The sequence below is a fragment of the Haliotis cracherodii genome, unplaced genomic scaffold (assembly GCF_022045235.1).
Source record: "Haliotis cracherodii isolate W230 unplaced genomic scaffold, xgHalCrac1.p SCAF_24, whole genome shotgun sequence".
NCBI classification, from domain to species: Eukaryota; Metazoa; Mollusca; class Gastropoda; order Lepetellida; family Haliotidae; genus Haliotis; species Haliotis cracherodii.
The window spans coordinates 391,297-407,512 of NW_027266280.1; the positions used below are offsets into that span (position 1 = coordinate 391,297).

The 16,216-nt window shown below is 49.2% G+C and overlaps 4 protein-coding genes across 4 annotated transcripts in view; all 4 read right to left on the minus strand.

Annotated features, from left to right (window-relative positions):
• Positions 1 to 346: 346 nt before the first annotated feature.
• LOC139472536 (uncharacterized) lies at positions 347 to 2,302 on the minus strand. Its single transcript, XM_071255009.1, has one exon. The coding sequence runs from the start codon at positions 2,300 to 2,302 to the stop codon at positions 347 to 349; it is 1,956 nt and encodes a 651-aa protein (XP_071111110.1).
• Positions 2,303 to 2,952: 650 nt separating this feature from the next.
• Positions 2,953 to 4,548, minus strand: LOC139472537 (uncharacterized). Its single transcript, XM_071255010.1, has one exon. It carries the CDS (start codon positions 4,546 to 4,548, stop codon positions 2,953 to 2,955), a length of 1,596 nt encoding a protein of 531 aa, XP_071111111.1.
• Positions 4,549 to 4,567: 19 nt separating this feature from the next.
• On the minus strand, positions 4,568 to 5,290 carry LOC139472538 (uncharacterized). Its single transcript, XM_071255011.1, has one exon. It carries the CDS (start codon positions 5,288 to 5,290, stop codon positions 4,568 to 4,570), a length of 723 nt encoding a protein of 240 aa, XP_071111112.1.
• A 4,958-nt stretch (positions 5,291 to 10,248) lies between these two features.
• Positions 10,249 to 16,216, minus strand: part of LOC139472426 (calpain-A-like) — a 28,392-nt gene continuing 22,424 nt past the window's right edge. Inside the window, exons 11-12 of the mRNA XM_071254904.1 lie at positions 15,147 to 15,358; positions 10,249 to 11,007 (exon numbers count right to left, since the gene is read on the minus strand). Coding sequence (XP_071111005.1) covers positions 10,998 to 11,007; positions 15,147 to 15,358 — 222 coding nt within the window. The 3' untranslated portion in view covers positions 10,249 to 10,997. The remainder of the gene's footprint in view (positions 11,008 to 15,146; positions 15,359 to 16,216) is intronic.

Below are 16,216 nucleotides of genomic sequence, written 5' to 3' on the forward strand. Positions count from 1 at the left end.
TAGTCTCTGGCACCATGGTGAGAGGGGAAGTAAACCTAGTGTCTGGCACCATGGTGAGAGAGGAAGTAAACCTAGTGTCTGGCGCCATGGTGAGAAGGGAGTAAACCTAGTGTCTGGCACCATGGTGAGAGGGGAATTAAACCTATCTTCTGGTGAGAAGGGAGTAAACCTAGTCTCTGGCACCATGGTGAGAGGGGAAGTAAACCTAGTGTCTGGCACCATGGTGAGAGGGGAGTAAACCTAGTGTCTGGCGCCATGGTGAGAAGAGAGTAAACCTTGTGTCTGGCACCATGGTGAGAAGGGAGTACACCAAGTGTCTGGCGCCATGGTGAGAGGGGAAGTAACCCTAGTGTCTGGCGCCATGGTGAGAAGGGAGTAAACCTTGTGTCTGGTGCCATGGTGAGAAGGGAGTAAACCTTGTGTCTGGTGCCATGGTGAGAGGGGGAGTTAATATTGTATCTGGCGCCATGGTGAGAGGGGGAACAAACCTAGTGTCTGGCGCCATGGTGAGAGGGGCAGTAAACCTAGTGTCTGGTGCCATGGTGAGAGGGGGAGTAAACCTAGTGTCTGGCGCCATGGTGAGAGGGGAAGTAAACCTTGTGACTGGCACCATGGTGAGAGGGGGAATAAATCTTGTGTCTGGCACCATGGTGAGAGGGGGAGTAAACCTTGTGCCTGGCACCATGGTGAGAAGGGGAGTAAACCTTGTGACTGGCACCATGGTGAGAGGGGGAGTAAACCTTGTGCCTGGCACCATGGTGAGAAGGGGAGTAAACCTTGTGACTGGCACCATGGTGAGAGGGGGAGTAAACCTTGTGTCTGGTGCCATGGTGAGAGGGGGAGTAAACCTTGTGTCTGGTGCCATGGTGAGAGGGGGAGTAAACCTAGTGTCTGGCGCCATGGTGAGAGGGGAAGTAAACCTTGTGACTGGCACCATGGTGAGAGGGGGAATAAATCTTGTGTCTGGCACCATGGTGAGAGGGGGAGTAAACCTTGTGCCTGGCACCATGGTGAGAAGGGGAGTAAACCTTGTGACTGGCACCATGGTGAGAGGGGGAGTAAACCTTGTGCCTGGCACCATGGTGAGAAGGGGAGTAAACCTTGTGACTGGCACCATGGTGAGAGGGGGAGTAAACCTTGTGCCTGGCACCATGGTGAGAAGGGGAGTAAACCTTGTGACTGGCACCATGGTGAGAGGGGGAGTAAACCTTGTGTCTGGTGCCATGGTGAGAGGGGGAGTAAACCTTGTGTCTGGCACCATGGTGAGAGGGGAATTAAACCTTGTGACTGGCACCATGGTGAGAGGGGAAGTAAACCTTGTGTCTGGCGCCATGGTGAGAGGGGAAATAAACCTTGTGACTGGCACCATGGTGAGAGGGGGAGTAAACCTTGTGTCTGGCACCATGGTGAGAGGGGAAGTAAACCTAGTGTATGGCGCCATGGTGAGGAGTGAAGTAAACCTAGTGTCTGGCGCCATGGTGAGAGGGGGAGTAAACCCTGTGTCTGGCGCCATGGTGAGAGGGGGAGTAAACCCTGTGTCTTGCGCCATGGTGAGAGGGGGAGTAAACCTAGTGTCTGGCACCATGGTGAGAGGGGAAGTAAACCTTCTGACTGGCACCATGGTGAGAGGGGGAGTAAACCTTGTGTCTGGCACCATGGTGAGAGGGGAAGTAAACCTAGTGTCTGGCGCCATGGTGAGGAGGGAAGTAAACCTAGTGTCTGGCGCCATGGTGAGAGGGGGAGTAAACCCTGTGTCTGGCGCCATGGTGAGAGGGGGAGTAAACCCTGTGTCTTGCGCCATGGTGAGAGGGGGAGTAAACCTAGTGTCTGGCGCCATGGTGAGAGGGGGAGTAAACCTAGTGTCTGGCACCATGGTGAGAGGGGGAGTTAACCTAGTGTCTGGCACCATGGTGAGAGGGGGAGTAAACCCTGTGTCTGGCGGCATGGTCAAAGGGGGAGTAAACCCTGTGTCTGGCGGCATGGTAAGAGGGGGAGTAAACCTAGTGTCTGGCGCCATGGTGAGAGGGGAAGTAAACCTTGTGACTGGCACCATGGTTAGAGGGGGAGTAAACCTAGTGTCTGGCACCATGGTGAGAGGGGGAGTAAACCTTGTGTCTGGCACCATGGTTAGAGGGGGAGTAAACCTTGTGTCTGGCACCATGGTGAGAGGGGAAGTAAACCTAGTGTCTGGCACGATTGTGAGGGGGGTAAACCTAGTGTTTGGCACCATGGTGAAAGGCAGAGTAAACCTAGTGTCTGGCACCATGGTGAGAGGGGAAGTAAACCTAGTGTCTGGCGCCATGGTAAGAAGGGAGTAAACCTAGTGTCTGGCACCATGGTGAGAGGTGAAGTAAACCTAGTGTCTGGCGCCATGGTGAGAAGGGAGTAAACCTAGGGTCTGGCGCCATGATGAGAGGGGAAGTAAACCTAGTGTCTGGCGCCTTGGTGAGAGGGGAAGTAAACCTAGTGTCTGGCGCCATGGTGAGAGAGGAAGTAAACCTAGTGTCTGGCGCCATGGTGAGAAGGGAGTAAACCTAGTGTCTGGCACCATGGTGAGAGGGGAATTAAACCTATCTTCTGGCGCCATGGTGAGAAGGGAGTAAACCTAGTCTCTGGCACCATGGTGAGAGGGGAAGTAAACCTAGTGTCTGGCACCATGGTGAGAGAGGAAGTAAACCTAGTGTCTGGCGCCATGGTGAGAAGGGAGTAAACCTAGTGTCTGGCACCATGGTGAGAGGGGAATTAAACCTATCCTCTGGTGAGAAGGGAGTAAACCTAGTCTCTGGCACCATGGTGAGAGGGGAAGTAAACCTAGTGTCTGGCACCATGGTGAGAGGGGAGTAAACCTAGTGTCTGGCGCCATGGTGAGAAGAGAGTAAACCTTGTGTCTGGCACCATGGTGAGAAGGGAGTACACCAAGTGTCTGGCGCCATGGTGAGAGGGGAAGTAAACCTAGTGTCTGGCGCCATGGTGAGAAGGGAGTAAACCTTGTGTCTGGTGCCATGGTGAGAAGGGAGTAAACCTTGTGTCTGGTGCCATGGTGAGAGGGGGAGTTAATATTGTATCTGGCGCCATGGTGAGAGGGGGAACAAACCTAGTGTCTGGCGCCATGGTGAGAGGGGAAGTAAACCTAGTGTCTGGTGCCATGGTGAGAGGGGGAGTAAACCTAGTGTCTGGCGCCATGGTGAGAGGGGAAGTAAACCTTGTGACTGGCACCATGGTGAGAGGGGGGATAAATCTTGTGTCTGGCACCATGGTGAGAGGGGGAGTAAACCTTGTGCCTGGCACCATGGTGAGAAGGGGAGTAAACCTTGTGACTGGCACCATGGTGAGAGGGGGAGTAAACCTTGTGCCTGGCACCATGGTGAGAAGGGGAGTAAACCTTGTGACTGGCACCATGGTGAGAGGGGGAGTAAACCTTGTGTCTGGTGCCATGGTGAGAGGGGGAGTAAACCTTGTGTCTGGCACCATGGTGAGAGGGGAATTAAACCTTGTGACTGGCACCATGGTGAGAGGGGAAGTAAACCTTGTGTCTGGCGCCATGGTGAGAGGGGAAATAAACCTTGTGACTGGCACCATGGTGAGAGGGGGAGTAAACCTTGTGTCTGGCACCATGGTGAGAGGGGAAGTAAACCTAGTGTATGGCGCCATGGTGAGGAGGGAAGTAAACCTAGTGTCTGGCGCCATGGTGAGAGGGGGAGTAAACCCTGTGTCTGGCGCCATGGTGAGAGGGGGAGTAAACCCTGTGTCTTGCGCCATGGTGAGAGGGGGAGTAAACCTAGTGTCTGGCACCATGGTGAGAGGGGAAGTAAACCTTCTGACTGGCACCATGGTGAGAGGGGAAGTAAACCTAGTGTATGGCGCCATGGTGAGGAGGGAAGTAAACCTAGTGTCTGGCGCCATGGTGAGAGGGGGAGTAAACCCTGTGTCTGGCGCCATGGTGAGAGGGGGAGTAAACCCTGTGTCTTGCGCCATGGTGAGAGGGGGAGTAAACCTAGTGTCTGGCGCCATAGTGAGAGGGGGAGTAAACCCTGTGTCTGGCGCCATGGTGAGAGGGGGAGTAAACCTAGTGTCTGGCACCATGGTGAGAGGGGGAGTTAACCTAGTGTCTGGCACCATGGTGAGAGGGGGAGTAAACCCTGTGTCTGGCGGCATGGTAAGAGGGGGAGTAAACCTATTGTCTGGAGCCATGGTGAGAGGGGAAGTAAACCTTGTGACTGGCACCATGGTTAGAGGGGGAGTAAACCTAGTGTCTGGCACCATGGTGAGAGGGGGAGTAAACCTTGTGTCTGGCACCATGGTTAGAGGGGGAGTAAACCTTGTGTCTGGCACCATGGTGAGAGGGGAAGTAAACCTAGTGTCTGGCACGATTGTGAGGGGGGTAAACCTAGTGTCTGGCGCCATGGTGAGAGGGGGAGTAATCCTAGTGTCTGGCGCCATGGTGAGAGGGGGAGTAATCCTTGTGTCTGGCGCCATGGTGAGAGGGGGAGTAAACTTTGTGCCTGGCACGATGGTGAGAGGGGGAGTAAACCTTGTGCCTGGCACCATGGTGAGAGGGGGAGTAAACCTAGTATCTGGCACCATGGTGAGAGGGGGGTAAACCTAGTGTCTTGCACCATGGTGAGAGGGGGAGTAAATCTAGTGTCTGGCACCATGGTGAGAGGGGAGTAAACCTTGTGTCTGGCACCATGGTGAGAGGGGGAGTAAACCTTGTGTCTGGCACCATGGTGAGAGGGGGAGTAAACCTTGTGTCTGGCGGCATGGTGAGAGGGGGAGTAAACCTAGTGTCTGGCACGATTGTGAGGGGGGTAAACCTAGTGTCTGGCGCCATGGTGAGAGGGGGAGTAATCCTAGTGTCTGGCGCCATGGTGAGAGGGGGAGTAATCCTTGTGTCTGGCACCATGGTGAGAGGGGGAGTAAACCTAGTGTCTGGCATGATTGTGAGGGGGATAAACCTAGTGTCTGGCGCCATGGTGAGAGGGGGAGTAATCCTAGTGTCTGGCACGATTGTGAGGGGGGTAAACCTAGTGTCTGGCACCATGGTGAGAGGGGGAGTAAACCTAGTGTCTGGCACGATTGTGAGGGGGGTAAACCTAGTGCCTGGCGCCATGGTGAGAGGGGGAGTAAACCTTGTGTCTGGCACCATGGTGAGAGGGGGAGTAAACCTAGTGTCTGGCACCATGGTGAGAGGGGGAGTAAACCTAGTGTCTGGCACCATGGTGAGAGGGGGAGTAAACCTAGTGTCTGGCACCATGGTGAGAGGGGGAGTAAACCTAGTGTCTGACACCATGTTGAGAGGGGAGTAAACCTAGTGTCTGGCACCATGGTGAGAGGGGGAGTAAACCTAGTGTCTGGCACCATGGTGAGAGGGGGAGTAAAACTAGTGTCTGGCACCATGGTGAGAGGGGGAGTAAACCTAGTGTCTGGCAGGATGGTGAGAAGGGAGTAAACCTAGTGTCTGGCACCATGTTGAGAGGGGGAGTAAACCTTGTGTCTGGCACCATGGTGAGAGGGGGAGTAAACCTTCTGTCTGGCACGATTGTGAGGGAGGTTAACCTTGTGTCTGGCACCATGGTGAGAGGGGGAGTAAACCTAATGTCTGGCTCCATGGTGAGAGGGGGGTAAACCTTGTGTCTGGCACCATGGTGAGAGGGGGGTAAACCTAGTGTCTGGCACCATGGTGAGAGGGGGGTAAACCTAATGTCTGGCACCATGGTGAGAGGGGGGTAAACTTTGTGTCTGGCACCATGGTGAGAGGGGGAGTAAACCTAATGTCTGGCACCATGATGAGAGGGGGGTAAACCTTGTGTCTGGCACCATGGTGAGAAGGGGGTAAACCTTGTGTCTGGCACCATGGTGAGAGGGGGGTAAACCTAGTGTCTGGCACCATGGTGAGAGGGGGGGTAAACCTTGTGTCTGGCACCATGGTGAGAGGGGGAGTAAACCTTGTGTCTGGCACCATGGTGAGAGGGGGAGTAAACCTAGTGTCTGGCACCATGGTGAGAGGGGGAGTAAACCTAATGTCTGGCACCATGGTGAGAGGGGGAGTAAACCTAGTGTCTGGCACCATGGTTAGAGGGGGAGTAAACCTAGTGTCTGGCACCATGGTTAGAGGGGGAGTAAACCTTGTGTCTGGCACCATGGTGAGAAGGGGGTAAACCTTGTGTCTGGCACCATGGTGAGAGGGGGGTAAACCTAGTGTCTAGCACCATGGTGAGAGGGGGGGGTAAACCTAGTGTCTGGCACGATTGTGAGAGGGGTAAACCTAGTGTCTGGCACGATTGTGAGGGGGGTAAACCTAGTGTCTGGCGCCATGGTGAGGGGGAAGAACTTAAGCTGGTGCAGGAAGAGCACAACTACATGGACGAAGAAAATAACTCAATGACAAAAATAAAAACATACCCGACATATATATTTTGCTCACAGGTGTATATTTGGGTCAACCAATATGTAAAATCTTTGTGGCTGTAAACTTTATTCAGTGCAAACAGAGCATAACATTTCATCCAATATATTGTAGCAAAACATGAAAATAACAATTAACATTTTTGTACAGGGAGCAAGTGCACATGAGAAAGGTAAATACTGTCAAAGACACACATGTGACAATTCTCTTCAATGTTTGCCTTGAACTCAGTGTGTGATAACAACATGCAGAGCAAGTGATATTATTTGTTTGCTTGTTTGTTTGTTGTTTAAGAGAACACTCAGCAATATTTCAGCATTATGACGGCAGTCTTGGGGACACTTACTCAGCTTGCTGATTTTACTTGCTCAACACTGCTGAGTAAATGATATCAACCTGCTTAGTAAATGATATCAACATGCTAAGTAAGTGACATCAACATGCTGAGTAAGTGATATCAACATACCGATTGTTATCAACATGCTAAATAAGTGTTATCATCATTTTGAGTAAGTGATATCAACATGCTGAGTAAGTGTTATCAACATGCCTAGCAAGTGATATCAACGTCCTAAGTGTTATCAACATGCTGAGTAAGTGATATCAACATGCTGAGTAAGTGATATCAACATGCCTAGCAAGTGATATCAACGTCTTAAGTGTTATCATCATGCTGAGTAAGTGACATCAACATGCTGAGTAAGTGATATCAACATGCTGAGTAAGTGATATCAACATACTAAGTGTTATCATCAGGCTGAGTAAGTGATATCACCATGCTGAGTAAGTGATATCAACATGCTGAGTAAGTGAAATCAACATACTAAGTGATATCACCATGCTGAGTAAGTGATATCAACATGCTGAGTAAGTGAAATCAACATACTAAGTGTTATCACCATGCTGAGTAAGTGACATCAACATGCTGAGTAAGTGAAATCAACATACTAAGTGTTATCACCATGCTGAGTAAGTGATATCACCATGCTGAGTAAGTGAAATCAACATGCTGAGTAAGTGAAATCAACATACTAAGTGTTATCACCATGCTGAGTAAGTGACATCAACATGCTGAGTAAGTGAAATCAACATACTAAGTGTTATCACCATGCTGAGTAAGTGATATCAACATGCTGAGTAAGTGAAATCAACATACTAAGTGTTATCACGATGCTGAGTAAGTGATATCAACATGCTGAGTAAGTGATATCAACATGCTGAGTAATTGAAATCAACATACTAAGTGTTATCACCATGCTGAGTAAGTGATATCAACATGCTGCGTACATTACATCAACATACTGAGTAAGTGATATCACCATGCTTTGTAAGTGATATCAACATACTAAGTGTTATCACCATGCTGAGTAAGTGATATCAACATACTAAGTGTTATCACCATGCTGAGTAAGTGATATCAACATACTAAGTGTTATCACCATGCTGAGTAAGTGATATCAACATGCTGAGTAAGTGAAATCAACATACTAAGTGTTATCACCATGCTGAGTAAGTGATATCAACATGCTGCGTACATTACATCAACATACTGAGTAAGTGATATCACCATGCTTTGTAAGTGATATCAACATACTAAGTGTTATCACCATGCTGAGTAAGTGATATCAACATACTAAGTGTTATCACCATGCTGAGTAAGTGATATCAACATACTAAGTGTTATCACCATGCTGAGTAAGTGATATCAACATGCTGAGTAAGTGAAATCAACATACTAAGTGTTATCACCATGCTGAGTAAGTGATATCAACATGCTGAGTAAGTGAAATCAACATACTAAGTGTTATCACCATGCTGAGTAAGTGTTATCACCATGCTGAGTAAGTGACATCAACATACTAAGTGTTATCACCATGCTGAGTAAGTGATATCAACATACTAAGTGTTATCACCATGCTGAGTAAGTGACATCAACATACTAAGTGTTATCACCATGCTGAGTAAGTGATATCAACATACTAAGTGTTATCACCATGCTGAGTAAGTGTTATCACCATGCTGAGTAAGTGATATCAACATGCTGGGTACATTACATGAACATACTGAGTAAGTGATATCACCATGCTGAGTAAGTGATATCAACATACTAAGTGTTATCACCATGCTGAGTAAGTGATATCAACATACTAAGTGTTATCACCATGCTGAGTAATTAATATCAACATGCTGAGTAAGTGATATCAACATACTAAGTGTTATCAACATGCCTAGTAAATGATATCAACATACTCAGTGTTATCAACATGCTGAGTAATTGATATCAACATGCTGGGTACATGATATCAACATACTGAGTTAGTGACATCAACCTGCTGAGTAAGTGATATCAACATACTAAGTGTTATCAACATGCTGAGTAAATGATATCAACATGCTGAGTAAGTGATATCAACATACTAAGTGTTATCAACCTGCTGAGTAAGTGTTATCAACCTGCTGAGTAAGTGATATCAACCTGCTGAGTAAGTGAGATCAACATGCTGAGTAAGTGATATCAACTTGTTGGGTACATGATATCAACATGCTAAGTGTTATCAACATGCTCATTAAATGTTATCAACATGCTGAGTAAGTTATATCAATATACTAAGTGTTATCAACATGCTGAGTAAATGATATCAACATGCTGAGTAAATGATATCAACATGCTGAGTAAGTGATTTTCACATGCTGAGTAAGTGATTTTCACATGCTGAGTAAGTGATATCAACATGCTGATTAAGTGATATCGTTGTATGTTCAAACTATGTAAAATACATTCGGTGTATAATTTTATACAAATTAATTCAAGTCACAAATGGTCCCTGATTCAGCAAATATCCGTTGTTGCATTATAGTTTGGGAATCAGTTGAAATGAGTATCACTGATGTGTAAGAAAATACATCAGTTATAAGACGAGGAGCAGTTCAACCATGCATGAGGGAAAAAACGTCCTGGAGTAGAAACATACACTCATGCAGCCAGCATGGTGAGGTGAGGTAAGGTGAGGTGCGGTGCGGTGCGGTGCAGTGCGGTGAGGTGAGGCGAGGCGAGGCGAGGTGAGGTGCAGTGAGGTGAGGTGCGGTGAGGTGATGTGATGTGAGGTGAGGTGCAGTGAGGTGAGGCGATGTGAGGCGAGGCGTGGCGATGTGAGGTGCGGTGAGGTGTGGAGAGGTGCGTGCGGTGAGGTGAGGTGTGGTGAGGTGAGGCGAGGCGAGGTGAGGTGAGGTGCGGCGAGGTGAGGTGAGGTGCGGCGAGGTGAGGTGAGGTGCGGAGAGGTGCAGTGAGGTGAGGTGCGGAGCGGTGCGGTGAGGTGAGGTGCAGTGAGGTGAGGTGCAGTGAGGTGAGGTGAGGTGCAGTGAGGTGAGGCAAGGCGAGGTGAGGTGAGGTGAGGTGAGGTGAGGTGAAGTGCATGACTGTAAGGCAGACCTTCACTGTATAAGACAGGACTATTTTCACAAACAGAAGTATCCCTTTGCCCCACAGCAGGTGTGAACGCATGACAAGTAATCTGTTCTGTTCTTAGCGATCTTAGCGCTAAGATGATTGTGACTCCCATACTTAAACATAGGCTTGTGGCAACACTAAGATAGCTTTGAGGAACAGGCTCCAGTCTACACAAACTGTACTCAGAAACCAACATGTTTTCACCACGCTGAAGTGAGAATGTTTTTAATGCAGTCTCCTCTTGTGACAGTCAACAGAGATCGGGGGACGTATTCACATGTCTACTGGACAAACTGTACTGACAAAATCTTTCTAACTTTCATTGTCCCTCCTCAACACATGTCCCCCTCCCCTCCCCTCCCCTCCCCTAACCCTGCTCCCCGATCTACCTAGGACAGACAGGCTCATAGTGAGGCTTTCAACACTTGGATTATGATCAGCGGGACAAGTCACACAGTATTGTTTCCTGCTTCTTCTCATCTTCACTAAGAGAACTGGATAAGGCACATTGCTGTTCACTGCTTGAGTAAGTTACAGATTCTACACCACTTCTCTCATTGAGCAGGGTTGAAAAACAAATATTCCTGAGAGAGCTTAAATTTGGTTCTCAACAAAGTAGGTTGTTTTCCATTCCTCAAAGTTCAATAATTTATAAGAAAACTCAACGTCACACTGATAAAAGGCAACATTTTGAATATATTCATATGACTGATATTCGTAGATTATTCATGGACACTCAAAAAGGGCAGCAGACAAAGGAAACCAAAAACATGAACAAACATCCCTGACACAGGAGTCCCAGCAAACCGGCACACACATAACACTCAACATATGGTCGGGATATTCCTCTGTGAGTACAGATGATGTGTGAGACAGTAACGAGGGAGGTGGGTGAGCAGGGTTTGACCATGCCGAGAATCAAACCCAGGTCTTCAGCTGGACAAGCCAACACCTTCACCACTTGGCCACCTCACCATCCTTACGCACATACACAGCCAGCTAGTGCATCACTGCAATAACATGCCATCATATGGATGGCAATGATGATTGATGATGATGATGCATCCTGACAGATGACAGCAGTCTCCTTGTTATCACAGAGGTTGATGAGTTGACCAGCAGCTGACCAGTAACCATCTGCTATCAAAGAGGGCTGTAAAAATAAAATGTGTATTACTACATTATCACAGACAACCAGTGAGTGAGTGAGTGAGTGAGTGAGTGAGTGAGTGTGTGAGTGAGCATGGTATTACGCCGTTTTTAGCAATATTCCAGCAATATCACAGCAGGGGACACCAGAAATGGGCTTCACACATTGTACCCATGTCGGGAATCGAACCCGGGTCTTCTGCGTGACGAGCGAACACTTTAACCACTAGGCTACCCGACCGCCCCTATTAGTAGAAACTGTCAACACAATTCACTCTACATGTGCTGAGGGTCTATCCTGCACCAGGATTCCCAAAGGGAGACAGGCTTAGTAAAATCTAAATATTTTTTACAATTGTATACTGCATTACTCCTCGATGCATTTACTGCTGTTTTCTGACAGAGAGACGAACTGTGTGAGATTCAGCTACTGCAAAAAAAATGTTCCAGCCAGTAGAGGCAGCATCCTCGCACAGTCGGCACGTGACCCGGAATCTATGACGTCACATCAAAACAGATAACTGCTGTAAACAAACATCTGAAACTTCGTGGGGAGGCAGCATAGGGAAGGGAGGGCACTTAGACGTTGTATTGCAGGGTAAGTATACAAATGTAAACAATATTATATTTTACTATTTCTTTTAACTCATCCTGCCTTACTCCTTAATGAATTTTTATTAGACGGCATGGCCGGTGGGCATACCTTCAGATGTGATCCATAATAAACTCTCATAAAGTGGTGGGTAGCCAAAAACTAGAACTGACCTAAAATCGAATGTGGAAAGCAGTAGAGCCCTCTGATCTGGTGTGATAAACACCGTAGAGTTCAACGGGTCCCGCTCAGGGTATTGGAGAATCAGTGGCTTCAGCGTCAACATCCAAAACCACTCCTGTAGTCAGGAAACAAGAGTTGATGCACAAAGGAAAACCCCGAATAGGTGACAGAAATAGAATGAGGTGGGTAGCCGAAAACTAGAGCTGACCTAAGAGCGAATGCGGAATGCAGTAGAGCCCACTAGTCTGGGGTGATTAACACCAGTAGGTTATCTGAGCATCAGTGGTGTCAGGGATTGGTGACCTGTTGTGCTACAACCAGGGGACCAAAACTGTGAACGCGGCAACATCTTCCATGGCTACATTACAGAGGTAGGGGCTCATCGTCTTCACCCACAATGGACGAGAGAGGAGAGGGAGTTGAATGTTCATCAGGCAGTCCTGGGAGTTGATTCTTAGCAATTAAGTCCCAGCACAGTTCAAGATACACAACGCAATGAGTACCGCGTTTGAACCGGACACCTCAAGGGCGTGAAGCTCACTGACCCGTGCAGCGGTAGTCAGAGCCAGTGCGAACACCGTTATCTTCATAAGGTCATAGAAGGAAGACAAGTGGTTCGAAGGCAGCCATCTGAAGAGCTAGTCAAACCACGTACAGATCCCAACCAGGAGGTCTGAACTTGGCTTACTGATCTTCAAAACGAAGGCCTAAAGTTCGGGGATTTTCGTCATTCTTCATTTGACCAAGAAGGCAAGAGCAGAGTTAATGGTCGAGGGGCTTCCAACATTTGAAGAACCCTGGGAAGGAGAGCAGGAGGCACAAGAGCGTATGCGGATTAACCTCCCCATCCGGCACCGGTGAGATGTAGTCTGTCTGCTGGCAGTTCTGGGATGTGGTGAACAGATCAATGTTGGGGGAGACGATGTTTTGGAGGATCAAGTGGAACACGTCTGAGTGGAGCTACCACCCGAGGGAGCCACCATGTCCAGCCTGTACCGAACATGCTCTCAACCTGGTAAGTGCTGAATGAGAAAGCACTGCTCTAGGCTGACCACCAAGTTGAGGAAGCGGAAGATCTGGTTTAGCAGGGATGGAGAGTGGAGAGTACCCTGTTTCCTCAAACACCACACAATGGTGATGTTGTCCATGGATATGATCAACTGGGCGTGGCCGAGGATGATCTGCCAGCAAGGCCGGGAAAAGCGCTTTTAGCTCACGGTGAATGCCAAGGCATCGACTTAACCAGTCAGTCGGAACTTGAACACGGTATAAGCGCTCCTGTTCTTATAGCAAGGGGGCAATGAAAATTGGTGCCTCACGACTGCCATGCTGGTAGCGGAGGTCTACTGTTACTCTGCACATGGATGGACTGCGACAGGTGTCTGGTTGAGTGGTTGCACCATGTGTATGAGTAAGAATGCAAACCAATCTGTAGAAATACATTGCACTGCTTCCAATATCAGTTGACCTAATTACGGTCGGAGCTGTTTACAGTCAGAGTACATGACACATAACATGGAAATCACCCTGAGCAGCCATCAAGAAAACGCATTGGAGCCGGAAATGAGGTGCAATCTCCACACACAAACAATCCCCAATGAACTGTGTGGTAGAGTTCTGCATAAAAACGCAGGAGCAGCACCGCACGCGACGTGGAAGAGCCTATGGGAGGAACACAGGCACTAAGGCAAGATAGAGGAGCGTTGGTGCCGGCGATGTCTACAAAGAAGACAGTGGATGTCGTGATATGAGAGACGCCTAGTCCTGACCAGTCAACGATTATCCTGGAAGTGGGTATCTGGTTATTTATGGTGAAGGGGTCAAAGATGCTATATAAGTGTGCACAGTGAAGATCTGCAAGATCTAATACAGACGCTGTCCTCCAGTCGAACGAGAGAACCATCGCCGTGTGCCCGTTTACTGATGAGACCAGAAAAGGTGGGAATCATCACCACGCCATCACCATGCCATCACCACACCGTCACCACGCCATCATCGCGTCATCACCACGCCATCACCACACTGTCACCACGCCGTCACCACGCCATCACCATGCCATCACCACACTGTCACCACACCGTCACCACGCCGTCACCACGCCGTCACCACGCCATCATCGCGTCATCACCAGACCATCAACAGACCATAAACATGTAACAACATAAGATGAATGCAGAAACAAGCAAAGTTTTGAAACAATAGGCTTTAATTTCCACAAGGGATACAAAGTATGTCCGTGGAGGTGACAAAGCAGTTATGTGTTTTGGGTCACGTGCTGACTGTCCAAGGGTGCTGCCTCTACTGGTTGGAACAACTTTTCTTCAGAAGCTGGATCTCACACAGTTCGTCTCTGTCAGAAAACAGCTGTAAATGCATTAAGGAGGAAAAGTTTTAAAATATGAGGTACTCAGAATCTATTCTGTTCCAGAATCTCCACAGGGAAACAAGCATGGGGTACTGGGGACCTATTCTGCCTTGGAATCCCCACAGGGAGACAAGCATGGGGTACTGGGGACCTATTCTGCCCTGGAATCCCCACAGGGAGACAAGCATAGGGTACTGGGGACCTAATCTACCCTGGAATCCCTACAGGGAGACAAGCATGGGGTACTGGGGACCTAATCTACCCTGGAATCCCTACAGGGAGACAAGCATTGGGTACTGGGGACCTATTCTGCCCTGGAATCCCTACAGGGAGACAAGCATGGGGTACTGGGGACCTATTCTGCCCTGGAATCCCTACAGGGAGACAAGCATGGGGTACTGGGGAACTATTCTGCCCTGAAATCCCTATAGGGCGACAGGCATGGAGTGCTGGGGACCTAATCCACCCTGGAATCCCTACAGGGAGACAAGCATGGGGTGCTGGGTACCTAATCCACCCTGGAATGCCTATAGGGAGACAAGCATGGGGTTCTGGGGACTTATTCTGCCCGGGAATCCCTATAGGGAGACAAGCATGGGGTGCTGGGGACCTAATCCACCCTGGAATCCCTACAGGGAGACAAGCATGGGGTATTGGGGAACTATTCTGCCCTTGAATCGCTATAGGGCGACAAGCATGGAGTGCTGGGGACCTAATCCACCCTGGAATCCCTACAGGGAGACGAGCATGAGGTACTGGGTACCTAATCCACCTTGGAATCCCAAAAGGGAGACAAGCAAGGGGTACTGGGGACCTAATCTACCATGGAATGCCTATAGGGAGACAAGCATGGGGTACTGGATCCTAATCCACCCTGGAATCACAAAAGGGAAAAATATTTTTCATAGATTCTTTCATATTCCTGCAGTACAAAACATTCTGACAAAACATGTGCCAATGTTGATTCTTCCAATCCTTAAAGCTTAACCTAAATCTATCTCACCCTTCTAAATGGAATGATTTCTCCCCATACACTCTCAACATGAACTTGGCTGAGCAGTTTGGCATGAACGTGGATGGGATGATGACGTAATGGCCGGGGTCCAGTTCAAATCTGCCGCTGACCTCCCGATAGTTGATGTACACGCCCGACTTGCCGCAGTCTGGGTGGTAGCGGAAGTGTTTGGCCGGAAGCTGATCTTGCTTGGCTTCCGTCTGGGGGAGAGATATTACACACAGTTGTTTTCTTTCTCAGTGTACCATGGCAGTATTTATATCATCTTGAACATCTGCTGACTGCACATTTATAGAATGTCCCCATTACAAATGTCCATTGTGATATGAACTAGTTGAGCAGAGAAGCCAAGATGATCATTAATGGATGCTAGTCAGGCTACAAGCAATGAAGGTTTCAGTGACAGTCCACAGTGATCACATCATGGGTTGGATGGTTGGTTGTTGTTTAACGCAGCAATATTCCAGCTATATGACGGCGGTTTGTAAATTATCAAGTCTGGACCAGAAGATCCAGCAGAGCAGAGGAGAGGAGATGAGAGGAGAGGGGAGGGAGCAGAGGAGAGGGGGGGGGAGCAGAGGAGAGGGGGAGGGAGCAGAGGAGAGGGGGAGGGGAGCAGAGGAGATGGGGAGGGAGCAGAGGAGAGGGGAGGGAGCAGAGGAGAGGGGGAGGGAACAGAGGAGAGCAGAGGAGAAGGGAGGGAGCAGAGGAGAGGGGAGGGAGCAGAGGAGAGGGGAGGGGAGCAGAGGAGATGGGGAGGGAGCAGGGGAGAGCAGAGGAGAAGGGAGGGAGCAGAGGAGAGGGGGAGGGAGCAGAGGGGAGGGGAGGAGAGGGGGAGGGAGCAGAGGAGAGGGGAGGGGAGCAGAGGAGATGGGGAGGGAGCAGGGGAGAGCAGAGGAGAAGGGAGGGAGCAGAGGAGAGGGGGAGGGAGCAGAGGGGAGGGGAGGAGAGGGGGAGGGAGCAGAGGAGAGGGGAGGGAGCAGAGGAGATGGGGAGGGAGCAGAGGAGAGGGGAGGGAGCAGAGGAGACGGGAGGGAGCAGAGGAGATGGGGAGGGAG

What these genes read in the sequence shown, in the direction of transcription:
- LOC139472537 (XM_071255010.1), bottom strand. Translation starts at nt 4,548, where the DNA reads ATGGTGCCAGGCACAAGGTTTACTCCCCCTCTCACCATCGTGCCAGGC.
- LOC139472538 (XM_071255011.1), bottom strand. Translation starts at nt 5,290, where the DNA reads ATGGTGTCAGACACTAGGTTTACTCCCCCTCTCACCATGGTGCCAGAC.
- LOC139472536 (XM_071255009.1), bottom strand. Translation starts at nt 2,302, where the DNA reads ATGGCGCCAGACACTAGGTTTACTTCCCCTCTCACCATGGTGCCAGAC.